Raw genomic sequence first — 15,252 nt, 5'->3', positions numbered from 1 at the left:
ATCGCACAGAAACCGGTGAAAATTCCTCACCGCATCAGCGTGAACCCCGGGCTCAATGAAGTGGCTGCAGAAATGCATGTAATGTGTTTTTGATACGTTTTGCGTTTTAATCTGCCCAGCAATGAATTAATAAAAGTGGCAAAAACGCAAACCGCACTGCAGAAAAGGATCAAAAGCATACTGCATAGGTGTGAACCGAGACTTACAGGAGGTTAGAGGCAAAAAAAAAAAATTCCAGTGGCAGTGTGTCCAGGATTAGCTGCGTTTTGGCAGAAAACAGCGAGCAGCAGTGCTGCCATGGAAGCTGTCATTCTAAGGGAGGGACCTGGACTGAACTTTGCTCTACACACAGGAACCGAGGAAAGGAAAAGTGAAATCCTTTTCATTCTCCTTCTACTCCAGCAGTGTTCGGAGCATGCAGGCTGCAATGGCATCAGATCCCGGGCCCTCCAGAGCCAAGCGGCAAGTCATCAGGATCACCTACCTGCTGGCGGCCCTGGACATCTCCAGTCTCTTCATGCAATTTGCAGTGACTCCGGTAAGTAGCCCGGACAATTGTGAAATGCATTGTAGCAAGGTCCCCGTGTTTCCAGCCCCGTCTATAGCTTCGTTGTTACTTTGTTGCCAAGTTCAATTCTTTCCAGGAATATTCCTGTGATGGCGGTGTAATGAAATGATTCCTCGCAATGCTTTCTTGGAGGACCATTAAATGCCAGATTATTACAATTTATTCATTTATTTCCAGCTCCTGTGAATTCAGGCTCCATGCACACGGGGTGTTATGATAACACTGGTTACGTTAGCTGTGCAAAGTCACGTTAAAAACGCAGGTTTTTCAGCTTTTTATAGCGCTTTTGCATTAGTATTTAGTGGCGCTTTGCCGCGTTTAGTGGCATTTTCCCGTGTTTTTCCACATTTGCATTTTTTAGCATTTTTTTTTACCTAAAAAATGTTTTTTTTTGTACAAAAAAAAGTAAAAAAAACGCTGGTTTGTGGTGTATTATTGCGTTTTACTGCATTTTTCAGCGTTAGAGTGTTTTTATAGCTAAAAAACTCCTCTAGAAACCCACTAGTCCTGGGTTTTTTTTCCAGCCAAAAAACATCCCTGCCAAAAAACGTAGATTCCAGTCTACAGTCTGTGTGCATGGACACATAGGATAACATGCTGGGGGGTTTACTGGCTGTAGAAAAAAACGTCAAAAGCCAAAAACAGCCGCTGTAAAAACGTCCCGTGTGCATGAGGACTTAAAGACAAACCTCTCAAGGATCTGCACAATCCATACTGGGCATGTTCTCAAAAAACAGGTCATTTTCAGGCCGCTAAAACCATATGGCAATTGATCAGTAGATCCAGAGATATAACAGCTGAAGTAATATCCAAATCTCAGCTTTTCCTGTAACATTTAAAGTGTTACTAAACCCTGGACCCTGCATTCACTATATCCGCTCTCCCCGGACCCTGCATTCACTATATCCGCTCTCCCCGGACCCTGCATTCACTATATCTGGTCTCCCCGGACCCGGCATTCACTTTATCCGCTCTCCCCGGACCCTGCATTCACTATATCTGGTCTCCCTGGACCCTGCATTCACTATATCCGCTCTCCCCGGACCCTGCATTCACTATATCCGCTCTCCCCGGACCCGGCATTCACTTTATTCGCTCTCCCCGGACCCTGCATTCACTATATCTGGTCTCCCTGGACCCTGCATTCACTATATCCGCTCTCCCCGGACCCTGCATTCACTATATCCGCTCTCCCCCCGGACCCCGCATTCACTATATCTGGTCTCCCCGGACCCTGCATTCACTATATCTGGTCTCCCCGGACCCTGCATTCACTATATCTGGTCTCCCCGGACCCTGCATTCACTATATCTGGTCTCCCCGGACCCTGCATTCACTATATCTGGTCTCCCTGGACCCTGCATTCACTATATCTGGTCTCCCCGGACCCTGCATTCACTATATCTGGTCTCCCTGGACCCTGCATTCACTATATCTGGTCTCCCTGGACTCTGCATTCACTATATCTGGTCTCCCCGGACCCTGCATTCACTATATCTGGTCTCCCCGGACCCTGCATTCACTATATCCGCTCTCCCCGGACCCCGCATTCACTACATCCGCTCGCCCCGGACCCCGCATTCACTACATCCGCTCGCCCCGGACCCCGCATTCACTATATCCGCTCGCCCCGGACCCTGCATTCACTATATCTGGTCTCCCCGGACCCTGCATTCATTATATCTGGTCTCCCCGGACCCTGCATTCACTATATCCGGTCTCCCACAGTACACAGAACATGGAAATGCAATTATTTTAGTAAATATAAACTGCTAAATACCTTTTCTCATCAGCAGTATAGAGCAGTCTTGTGACTTCTATCAGTGTCCAGCAGAGCACTGGTTAATACTTAATTTTCTAATAGTTAATAGTTTTCTTTCCGCTCTGGGAGGATGTAGGACCCCTGACCCTCTGTCTGAACAGCACTGATTGGCCCTGTGCTGATCACATGCACTCTCTCAAGACAAAAAGCCTCTCTAGCAATACACACCAAACTGAGCATGTGCAGAGTGACATATAAAATTAGAAATACCGCTATTTTATTCTCTAGGGCACAGGTGTCAAACACAAGGCCTGCGGGCCGAATCCGACCCTCCAGGCCATTTCATGTGGCCCTTGCATTTCTCCTGCACTTCTCCCCCTTGTCTCCACTCCCACCTTGTCTCAGCAGTCAGCAGCAGAGAGGAGAGTAGAACTCCTCTGCCGAATCCTGCACCTCTGCAGCTGCAGCACCCCCTCATCTCTGCTTCCCCTGGTCTCAGTATTCAGCAGAGTCTGGTAACTGACTCCACTCCTCCTCTGGTCCTCCTCCAGACCCTGCACTTTCTGCTTTCCAGCTCTGCCCCCAAAAGTAGTGAACGGTGATGTTAGGGAGGGTGTGGGATTCTTGACATATAAAGTAAGGGGGGGGGGGTGGGGTGCTCTGGATATCTAGTCTTACAGATACAACCGGCCCTTTAAGGGCAACCATAATGCCGATATGGCGCTGCTGATCTTTGGGAGAGAGGTGTTTGTAAGAGAGGACAGAGAGCTATATTACCTACTTGAATTTGGTTTTCTTGCCTCCCCATGAAGGGTGGACCAATATTCTGGAACATCTGTTTGACATATATCAAGTTCTATATTATTTTCTTGTGGGCCAATTGTCTTCATGACCTGGAGGAGAATAGCTATGAAATAGGAGTCCCCGTTTCCTCAGGCAGTGTGGTGTGCGTGCCCCTGTGTGTGCCTTGGTCCGGGGGGTCCCGGCTATGTCCTGTCCCCCCGTACCTGCCTCTCTTTCTCTCTGGAATGAGTTTGTTGGTCTGAGTAGCCATTGGTATTGTATTCTATTTCTTTGAGTCCTTGAAGAAGCCAATTCGGCGAAACGCGTTGGAAATTACCATCATATCACCATTCATATCACCAGATCACCAGTCCTGATGTATGCTGGTTATACTGGTGACCTATAGATCATGGTCCGGTACTGTCCACATAGGGGTAGTGTGATATGGGATTCACTGTACTGAGGGGCTCATTCCCTTATTTGAATTTATGGGAGAGTGTGTATGTTCCATTCATGATGTATAATAAAAACTTATATTTTATGAATTACAGTTTGTCAAAGTTGTGTTCATCCTGAGGGTATTTAAGTACCTTTAACCGCTTCCCGACCGCCCTATAGCAGAAATACTGCTGATAAGGCGGCACGGATTGCAAAATCATGTGTGTGTGTGTGTATATATATATATGTGATTTTGCATTTCCGGGTAGGGGGGCGCATGAGCTCTACCTGCGCTGCCATTCGCGGCCGTGGCTGTCAATCACCAGGTCCCGGCCAGTGATTAATCACTGGCACCCGGTGATTTACGAGGATCTCCGACAGGGAGGAGAATTGTTTGTTTACTAACAGTTCTCCTCCCTGTCAGCTTGGGCACACTGCTTTGGATGACAGTGCACAGCACAGCCATCCAAAGCAGTGTGCTGATCGTGAAGCACACAGACGCCGCCTCATAGTAAAACACTCCCAGCACACAGTTAACCCTTTGATTGCCCCATACGTTAACCCCTTACAGCCCAGTGCCATTAGTACAGTGTCAGTGCTTTTATTTAGCACTGATCACTGTATTGGTGTCACTGGGGATGCCAAGTCAGTTCCCCCCCCAGTGTCAGAATGTCTGCTGCAGTCCCACTATAAGTCACTGATCGCCGCCATTACTAGTACATACAGTAGTGATCGAAAGTTTGGGCACCCCAGCTAAAAATTTGTATTAATGTGCATAAAGAAGCCAAGGAAAAATCTCCAAAAGGCATCAAATTACAGATTAGACATTCTTATAATATGTCAACAAAAGTTAGATTTTATTTCCATCATTTACACTTTCAAAATAACAGAAAACAAAAAAATGGCGTCTGCAAAAGTTTGAGCACCCTTCAGAGTTTATAACATGCACTGCCCCCTTTGCAAAGCTGAGACCTGCCAGTGTCATGGATTGTTCTCAATCATCGTCTGGGAAGACCAGGTGATGTCAATCTCAAAGGTTTTAAATGCCCAGACTCATCTGACCTTGCCCCAACAATCAGCACCATGGGTTCTTCTAAGCAGTTGTCTAGAAAACTGAAACTGAAAATAGTTGACGCTCACAAAGCTGGAGAATGCTATAAGAAGATAGCAAAGCGTTTTCAGATGTCAATATCCTCTGTTCGGAATGTAATTAAAAAATGGCAGTCATCAGGAACAGTGGAAGTTAAAGCAAGATCTGGAAGACCAAGAAAAATATCAGACAGAACAGCTCGCAGGATTGTGAGAAAAACAATTCAAAACCCACGTTTGACTGCACGATCCCTCCAGAAAGATCTGGCAGACACTGGAGTTGTGGTACACTATTCCACTATAAAGAGATACTTGTACAAATATGGTCTTCATGGAAGAGTCATCAGAAGAAAACCTCTTCTACGTCCTCACCACAAAAATCATCGTTTGAACTTTGCAAATGAACATATAGACAAGCCTGATGCGTTTTGGAAACAAGTTCTGTGGACCGATGAGGTTAAAATTGAACTTTTTGGCCGGAATGAGCAAAGGTACGTTTGGAGAAGAAGGGGCACAGAATTTAATGAAAAGAACCTCTGTCCAACTGTTAAGCATGGGGTTGGATCAATCCTGCTTTGGGGTTGTGTTGCAGCCAGTGGCACAGGGAACATCTCACGAGTAGAAGGAAAAATGGATTCAATAAAATTTCAGCAAATTTTGGATGGTAACTTGATGCCATCTGTGAAAAAGCTGAAGTTAAAGAGAGGATGGCTTCTACAAATGGATAATGATCCTAAAAACACCTCTAAATCCACGGGGGATTACATCAAGAGGCGTAAACTGAAGGTGTTGCCATGGCCTTCACAATCTCCTGACCTCAACATAATTGAAAATCTATGAATAGACCTTAAAAGAGCCGTGCGTGACAGACAGCCCAGAAATCTCAAAGAACTGGAAGACTTTTGTAAGGAAGAATGGGCAAAGATACCTCAGACAAGAATTGAAAGACTCTTGGCTGGCTACAAAAAGCGTTTACAAGCTGTGATACTTGCCAAAGGGGGCAGTACAAGATATTAACTCTGCAGGGTGCCCAAACTTTTGCGGACGCCATTTGTTTGTTTTCTGTTATTTTGAAAGTGTAAATGATGGAAATAAAATCTAACTTTTGTTGACATATTATAAGAATGTCTAATCTGTAATTTGATGCCTATTGGAGATTTTTCCATCTTTCCTTGGCTTCTTTATGCACATTAATACAAATTTTTAGCTGGGGTGCCCAAACTTTCGATCCCCACTGTATATATATATTATATATATATAATAAAAAATATATCCCAGTATTTGTAAACGCTATAACTTTCACGTAAACCAATTAATTTACACATATTGGGATTTTTTTTCTAGCAAAGACATGGAGCAGAATACATTTTGGCCTACATTTATGACGAAATTTGATTTTTAAAATTTTTTTACTGGACATGTTTAATAGCAAAAAGTCAAAAATATTGTTTTTTTTCTCAAAATTGTAGGAATTATTTTTTAATAGCGCAAAAAAAAAAAAACGCAGAGGAGATCAAATACCACCGAACGAAAGCTCAATTCGTGGGAAAAAAAGGACGTAAATTTCATTTCAGTGCAGCGTTGCATGACCGCGCAATTGTTAGTTAAATTAACGCAGCGCCGTAACATAAAAAATGGCCTGTTCAGGAAGGGGGGGGAAATCCTCTGGAGGGCGAGTGTCTATCACGCTTTTGTTTTCACTTGTATATGGCGACTCTTGGACGTGGTGCTGATGGATCTGACATACCAAATGTGAATATTGTTCACAACGACTTTCATTCCTGTCGTGTTTCTGGTGACGGAATGCGGTGGGATTACTAACTGAAGACCAGGGACATCATTTCTAGGGACAAGGCTTCAAACTCCCAAGGCTGTCCCTGGAAGCAGGAGACTTTTTGGCAAATACGCATGATGTTGTAGTTGCTGCACTTTGGTAAAGTTGCTGGTTGGCTGCCTGAAAAATATGATTTAGATTCCCCGGCATGCTAAAAAATAAGACATAAATATGGCCAACAGTGATATATAATAATAACTCAACAAATCATGGACAGCCATGCGCCATCTTCCTGCCATCCTCTCCTGGCCCTCATCCATGTCTTCCTTCCAGCTAACCATCTCTCTTTGATGTCTCCTATTTCAGTATCTGGCGAGGAACCTGGGCTTGGACACTGTGGGTTTTGGCTATCTACAGACGGTTTTTGGAATCCTTCAGCTTGTGGGAGGTCCAATTTATGGCAGGTAAGATTATTTATTACAGGTACTTATATAGCACCATCAATGTACGCAGCGCTCTACATATATATAGTACATTCACATCAGTCCCTAACCCTCAAGGGGCGTACAATCTAAGGTCCCTAACCCTCAAGGGACGTACAATCTAAGGTCCCTAACCCTCCAGGGGCATACAATCTAAGGTCCCTTACCCTCAAGGGGCATACAATCTAAGGTCCCTAACCCTCCAGGGGTGTACAATCTAAGGTCCCTAACCCTCAAAGGGCATACAATCTAAGGTCCCTAACCCTCAAGGGGGGTACAATCTAAGGTCCCTAACCCTTGAGTGGGGCATACAACCTAAGGTCCCTAACCCTCGAGTGGGGTGTACAATCTAAGGTCCCTAACCCTTGAGTGGGGCATACAATCTAAGGTCCTTAACCCTCCAGGGGCGTACAATCTAAGGTCCCTAACCCTTGAGTGGGGTGTACAATCTAAGGTCCCTAACCCTCGAGTGGGGCGTACAATCTAAGGTCCCTAACCCTTGAGTGGGGTGTACAATCTAAGGTCCCTAACCCTCAAGGGGTGTACAATCTAAGGTCCCCAACCCTCAAGGGCTGTACAATCTAAGGTCCCCAACCCTCAAGGGCTGTACAATCTAAGGTCCCCAACCCTCAAGGGCTGTACAATCTAAGGTCCCTGCCAGAATCCAGACTCCTATATCTGGAGAATCAAGTGAAAAAGGGAAGATATACTTACCTGACCCTCTCTGCTCAAGACTGGTCCCTGTAGCCCCTGCTCCCCCCTATGTGATAAAATAAAAAGTTGAGCAAAACTTTTTGTTATTGCAAACAAATAGTTACACCCAAGCACATAACATCCCCCCAAAAAATTTTTGAGACCCCTGCCACCCCTACATATGCTCACATATGAATGGAAAAGCACACGGGGCGCCTACACATTAAAACGCTGATTGTGATACACATGTTATATATCGCCGCGTACACCGGAGTGAGAGCAATAATTCTAGCACCAGACTTCCTCCGTATCACTAAACTGATGACCTATAGGGGCTTTTGAATCGTCGCCTATAGAAAACACACATACAAATGTAAGGTTTGACATGTGGGGTATCTATTTACTCTGCGCAACCTCGTCTTTTATATTTTACCAGACATTTGGGTAATTTATTGCATTTGTTTATGCTAAAATTCACATTAGTGTGTTTTTTACTAAAATGTTGCATTTCTTAAACCTTTACTGTAATGTGATGTATAAAAATTGAAACTGCCACTATTTTATTCTCTAGGACAGGGATGTCCAAACTATGGCCCTCCAGCTGTTGATCTCTGCGTTCAGAAAATATATTTTGTCTGGGGGTTTTGTGTAATCTTCAAGCCTATAATGATTTTCTAAACGTGTGCAAAAAAATACAAATATGGCCCTGGCAGCGAAAGGGATAAACTGGAGAATAAAAACATTAAGCGATTGTGTTTCCAATTAGGGTTTTATTGAGAAATGAAATAATAATTCTGATTGGTTGCTATGGACCCTTCTTTCCGCCCAAAACCACAGAAAAGTAATGCCACCAAAAGAAAGGTCAATTCGTGGAGAAAAAAGGACGTAAATTTAATTTGGGTGCGGCGTTGCATGACCGCGCAATTGTCAGTTTATTTTAACTGACGCAGTGCCGTAACGCAAAAACGTTTGCAAAAAAACTTGAACCAATTAATTTACACGTGTTGTCTCTTTTTTTTAGCAAAGACACGGAGCAGAATACATTTTGGCCTAAATTTACGATGAAATTTGATTTTTAAAATTTTTTTACTGGACGTGTTTAATAGCAAAAAGTCAAAAATATTGTTTTTTTCTCAAAATTGTCGGACTTTTTTTTTCATAGCGCAAAAAAACAAAACCGCAGAGGCGATCAAATACCACTGAAAGAAAGCTCAATTTGTGGGGAAAAAAAGGACGTAAATTTAATTTGGGTGCAGCGTTGCATGACCGCGTATTGTCATTTTTTTTTAGCAAAGACATGGAGCAGAATATATTTTGGTAGAGGTACAATACAAAACTCTTATATTTAATAACCCTCAGTCCCCAACCCCCAGTCCCAGCCCTGTCACTTTCTCAGCACTGATGCCAAAGTACTTGTATAAAACATGCTGAAACAGCTGATAATGAAACAAACAAGGATGAACAAACACAAGGAGAAGGATCTTCAGTCACGTGACTGTCATTATCGAATCCCATTGGACTCGGCTTAACCACTTTAGGACCAAGCCTTTTTCTGAGACTATTTATTTAATGTATATATTTTACTTATTTATGTAAATAAAAATGAATACTTCTTGCTTACTTAGACCCCCCCCCTCATACATGATATATTTTCTTTAGCAGAGGCCCTAAAGAATAAAATGGCGGTCATTGCAATTTTTATGTCAAAAAGGTTTTTTCACTTTAATGAATTTAAAAAAAAAAACTAAACAAAACACAATATATGGGATACAAAGAAAACAAAGAGAGGGTACACCGGCAGTTGACTGGCTCTGAGGAAGAGGCAAGTCCTCGAAACGCGTTAGCCTGTTGGAGGTCCAGTGCTCCCATGATGATGGCCACACCATGCGGACTGCACAGTGCTGTTCGTTATGCTGAGCTTATATACGTTTGTTTTTTGTGAGTATATCACCTATCCAGGGGCGGACTGACCATTTGGAAACTCTGGCACTGCCCGAGGGCCCGGGGTCAGTAGGGGGCCCCATGAGATGCCCCTGGTACCTTTTTCATAGGCTTTTTTGTGTTTGGGCAAGGACACAGGGGTCCCATGATCCCCTATTGCCCGGGGGCCCCATGAGTTGTCAGTCCACCCCTGCACCTATCATTTTTATCAATAAATGTTATTTAAGGTAATGCACTAGGCTGGTGAGCCCTCTCTTTGTTTTCTTTGTATGTAGTATTTGGACTTCCCCAGTCCAAGGCGTGTACCATCCAGGATTTCCACAATGGATCCATAATTATATCGAGTTCACCCCCAAGTGCAGGAGCATTTGTGTAAATTACTTTAAAACACAATATATTATTATTATTATTATTATTATTATTATACAGTATTTATATAGCGCCAACAGTTTGTTATTAATAACAATAATAATAATAATAATAATAATAATAATATAACATAACCATGCATTATAACATGATATCTATACCTTAATAAAATAATGATGCATACAATATAATAACAATAATATATAACACAACAACAATACATTGTAACATGATATCAATAACATTTGTGTCAATTACTTTAAAACACAATATATTATTATTATACAGGATTTATATAGCGCCAACAGTTTGTTATTAATAACAATAATAATAATAATATAACATAACCATGCATTATAACATGATATCTATAACATAATAAAATAATTATGCATACAATATAATAAGAATAATATATAACACAACAACAATACATTGTAACATGATATCAGTAACATAATAAAATAATGATACATTACAACATAATAACAATAACAACATTACATAATAACGACACATTATAACATAATATTATTATTATTATTATACAGGATTTATGGCGCCAACAGTTTGCGCAGCACTTTACAATATAAGGGAGACTGTACAATTACAATACATTTCAGTACAGAAGGAATAGGAGGGCCCGGCTCATGGAGCTTACAATCTAAAGGAAGGGGGAGGTGATACAAAAGGTGATAGCTGCGGGGGATGATCTGGTGTAGGTGACTCAAGTACAGTTCTTAGGTGGAGGTGGGGTAGGCTTCCCTCAGGAGGTGAGTTTTCAGAGATCGCCTAAAGGCAGACAGGGTGGGGGCTGACCGGACATGCTGTGGTAGGGAGTTCCAGAGGATGGGAGAGGCTCTGGAGAAGTCCTGGAGGCGAGCGTGGGAGGAGGCGATGAGGGAGCTAGAGAGGAGGATATCATGGGAGGAGCAGAGTGGGTGATTTGGGCGATATCTGTGGATGAGGTTGGGGATGTAGCTAGGGGCAGTGTTGTGGATGGCTTTGTAAGCTGTGGTTAGTATTTTGAATTTTATACGTTGGGTTAGTGGAAGCCAGTGGAGGGATTGGCAGAGAGGGGCAGCAGTCGCTTGTTTGTTTGGTAAAATATGAAAGATGATGTTACACCGAGTAAATAGATACCTAACATGTCATGCTTCTAAATTGTGCACGCTCCTGGAATGACGCCAAACTATGGTACTTAAAAATCTCCATAGGCAACGCTTTAAAAGTTTCTACCGGTTACCAGTTTACAGTTACAGATGAGGTCTATTGCTAGAATTATTGCTCTCACTCTGATATTCGCGGCGATATCTCACATGTGTGGTGCGACTGCCATTTACATACGTGGGCATGACTTATATAAGGGTTCACCACTGCGCACAAGCAAGGGGGGATGGGGGTGCTTAAAATAATTTTTTTGTAAATTATTTATTTTATTACAGTTTTTTTATTTTCACTCTGTCCCTTTTTTTTAATCACTTTTATTGTTATCGCAAGGAATGTAAACATCCCTTGCGATAACAATACAGCATGACAGGTCCTCTTTATGGAAAGATCTGGGGTCTCTAAGACTCCAAATCTCTCCTCTACCTTTAAAAGCAAAAAAAAATATGTTTTTGATCTTTTGCTTTTAAAATTAATGAAATAGCATTGTTGATATTTGGCCAGAACCGGAAGTGATGTCATGACGTCATTCCGGCCCTCCTAGGCCAGGCATCACTAAATGGCGGACCGCGGTCCAGATCCGGACTGAACCACTGTCCCACGTGGCATTTATGAACCTTCCTTCCCCCACTGACGGAGGCAGGATTGCAATGCACGGAGATGGGGCACGGGCAATGGATGGAGGCCGGGTTCACACATATGCAGTATGGTATTTGGCATGTGATTCGCACAGGAACCGCACCGCATTCCTGTGTAAATCACATGCGAATTCTGTGCGGTGCGATCGGAGCCGTACATTTTGTATGGCTCAAATCGCACTGCACCCGCACCAAAAAGGTGCAGGACCCTTTTTTTGGTCCGCGCTAGAATCAGATCACATGGGTATTCACACCTATACGATCCGATTCTGCACATCGCACTGCGTTTTGCGGACCGATTTCGGGGTGTTGTTAACTTAAAATACACACCCGCATCGGTTCGCATGAATGGGGTGCGATTCTGATGCGGAATGAGCACAGAAAACGCTGTGAATTCCACACTGCATTAGAGTGAACCCGGGCTGAAGGTATGTGTTAAATCATTGTTTAATCTCCAGGGTTTAGACTGAGCAAGGTGAACGAACCCAAGAAGCCGGGCTGGTAATAAAAAGTGTCACCAGACGCTGGGGCATTGCCAGTCAATGTGTTAAGCTGAGGTTTACTCAGCTTAAAGTGTTACTAAACCCCCAACAGTACAATCAGTCTGTAGATGCAGTAAAGCATGCTTGTTATACTCACTGTGAAACCTAAGGGGTTAATCCTCCGCATTGTGTTAAACCGCTGTTTGATCCTAACTTCTCTGATCCTCCTCTTCTTCCAATGTCCCCCTCTTATTTCCTGATAAGACATATCGTGTAGAGACACTCTGCACATGTTCAGTTTGGTGTGTATTGCTAGAGAGGTTTTTTCTTTTTTTCTTGGGAGAGTGTATGTGATCAGCATAGGGCCAATCAGCACTGTCCAGACAGAGGTCAGGGGTCCTGCATCCTCCTAGAACAGAAAGAAAATTCCTCCTACAAGCTTTAACCAGTGCTGCTGATGAGAAAAGGTATTTAGCAGTTTATATTTACTAAAATAATTGCATTTCCATGTTCTGTGTACTGTGGGAGACCAGATATAGTGAATGCAGGGTCCGGAGAGATCAGATATAGTGAATTCAGGGTCTGGGAAAACCAGATATAGTGAATGCAGGGTCCAGGGAGACCGGATATAGTGATGCAGGGTCCAGGGAGACCGGATATAGTGATGCAGGGTCCAGGGAGACCGGATATAGTGAATGCAGGGTCCAGGGAGACCGGATATAGTGAATGCAGGGTCCGGGGAGACCAGATACAGTGAATGCAGGATCCGGGGAGACCAGATATAGTGAATGCAGGGTCCGGGAAGACCGGATATAGTGAATGCGGGGTCCGGGGAGACCGGATATAGTGAATGCAGGGTCCGGGGAGACCGGATATAGTGGATGCGGGGTCTGGGGAGACCAGATATAGTGAATGCAAGGTCTGGGGAGACCAGATATAGTGAATGCAGGGTCCGGGGAGACAGGATATAGGGAATGCAGGGTCCGGGGAGACCAGATATAGTGAACGCAGGGTCCGGGGAGACCGGATATAGTGAATGCAGGGTCCGGGGAGACCACATATAGTAAATGCAGGGTCCAGGGAGACCGGATATAGTGAATGCAGGGTCTGGGGAGAGCAGATATAGTGAATGCAGGGTCCGGGGAGACCAGCTATAGTGAATGCAGGGTCCGGGGAGACCAGATATAGTAAATGCAGGGTCCGGAGCAGAGCAAATATAGTGAATGCCGGGTCCAGGGAGAGCGGATATAGTAAATGCAGGGTCTGGGGAGAGCGGATATAGTAAATGCAGGGTCTGGGGAGAGCGGATATAGTGAATGCAGGGTCCGGGGAGACCAGCTATAGTGAATTCAGGGTCCTGGGAGACCGGATATAGTGAATGCAGGGTCCAGGGAGACCAGCTATAGTGAATGCAGGGTCCAGGGAGACCAGTTATAGTGAATGCAGGGTCCGGGTAGAGCGGATATAGTGAATGCAGGGTCCAGGATTTAGTAACACCGTTAACTTTTGCCTTCCCTGGTTCCCCTTCTTGCCAACATACTGATGACATTTTAACATTTATTTTTTCTGTTTTCATAACATATCTTATTTTAGACCCTGTGATGTCATCACTGGGTCTCTGTGCTTCTTAATACAATACAGGCAGAATATGGCTAGTGGGAGGGGCCTCCCACCAGCCATGATCTGCCTGTGTTGTATAGAGAAGCGCAGAGCCCAAGTGATGACATTATTGGGACTAAAACAAAGTATGCAAGGAAAACAGAATTTAGTTTTCTTTGTTTTATTTCTTTAGTGTGTGTGTGATGGGGGTGGGGTGGGGGGTGATATAGGCAGATTAAACTTCAGCTTTAAAACTGGACCAACCGGACCAACCAGGATTCATTTTCTTTTCAGATATAAGAAATATAAGATCAATACTAGTACAAGTACAAATAAAATGCTACTTGGAATAAGAAAAGGGAAGGTAGGCATTCTATGACTGTCATGTGACCTGGGCCTATTATCTGTAAGCTGCCTATTGTTTCACCAGCAAACAAGAACACTGAGATACCTAACGTGAATGCGGAACTTCAAAAAGGGAAGTTCCGCTTTATCTCCTCCTCCCCCTTCATCTCCCTCTTTTGGCTTTTTTTTTTTTTTTTTTAATTTTGTCACGTACCCGCTCCTCTCACATCCACTGGGATCATCAAGCAGAAATTTGGGACACTCCCCAACCCCCTCCCCTCCCCCTCACACTCACAGGGCTCAGGAGGCTGCAGGTCCATTCACAAAGCATAGCACGACTTGCACATGTGCAGTGGGGTGCCGGCTGTGAAGCCACAAGGAGCCACTCCTGGCTTCCCACAGTAAGCATGGTGGTACCGGGGACCCCATGACCAGTGAAGAAAACCAGCCCGAGTGAGGACAGCACTGGATCCCTGGACAGGTGTCTTTTTTTTTTAACACCTTTCCATGCAGCCTATTGTAATATGACGTCCTCCCGGGCATACAGCCGATAACTGATCACTGTAGTGGCCCACTGCTGGTACCATGTGATCGCTGCGACCAATCACAGCAGATTACAGTTGCAAGAAAAAGTATGTGAACCCCTTGGGATTACGTGGAGTTTTGCATGAATTGGGCATAAAATGTGCTCTGATCGTCATCTAAGTCACAACAATAGAAGAACAAAGTTTGCTGAACATAATACTACACAAACATTAGATGTTGCCATGGTTTAATTGCACATAACATGTAAACATTCACAGTGCAGGGAGGAAAAAGTATGTGAGCCTTTGGACTTAATAACTGGTTGACCCAGTTATTATTGTGTAGTATTATGTTCAGCAGGCTGTGTTCTTCTATTGTTGTGACTTAGATGACGTTCAGAGCACATTTTATGCCTAATTCATGCAAAACTCCACGTAATCCCAAGGGGTTCACATACTTTTTCTTGCAACTGTACAAGACAGTTGTAAACAATGAATGGCTTCCTTTCATGCCATTTGTTGCTTACAATTGTATTGATAGCTGTGATTGGTCACAGTGATCACATGGTACAGACACAGCCCATCTGTACCATGTGAT

General features: G+C 43.8%; 1 protein-coding gene across 1 annotated transcript in view; it reads left to right on the top strand.

Annotated features, from left to right (window-relative positions):
* Positions 1–378: 378 nt before the first annotated feature.
* SLC67A1 (solute carrier family 67 member 1) overlaps positions 379–15,252 on the top strand; it is a 100,110-nt gene continuing 85,236 nt past the window's right edge. The window contains exons 1-2 of the mRNA XM_089656763.1: positions 379–538; positions 6,781–6,878. Coding sequence (XP_089512889.1) covers positions 416–538; positions 6,781–6,878 — 221 coding nt within the window. The 5' untranslated portion in view covers positions 379–415. The remainder of the gene's footprint in view (positions 539–6,780; positions 6,879–15,252) is intronic.

Source organism: Staurois parvus, unplaced genomic scaffold (assembly GCF_062004578.1).
Source record: "Staurois parvus isolate SC_StPar_1 unplaced genomic scaffold, SC_StPar_1.0 ptg000935l, whole genome shotgun sequence".
Classification (NCBI taxonomy): domain Eukaryota; kingdom Metazoa; phylum Chordata; class Amphibia; order Anura; family Ranidae; genus Staurois; species Staurois parvus.
Note: the sequence above shows the minus strand (reverse complement) of the source record. Positions and strands in the feature narration are given on the sequence as shown.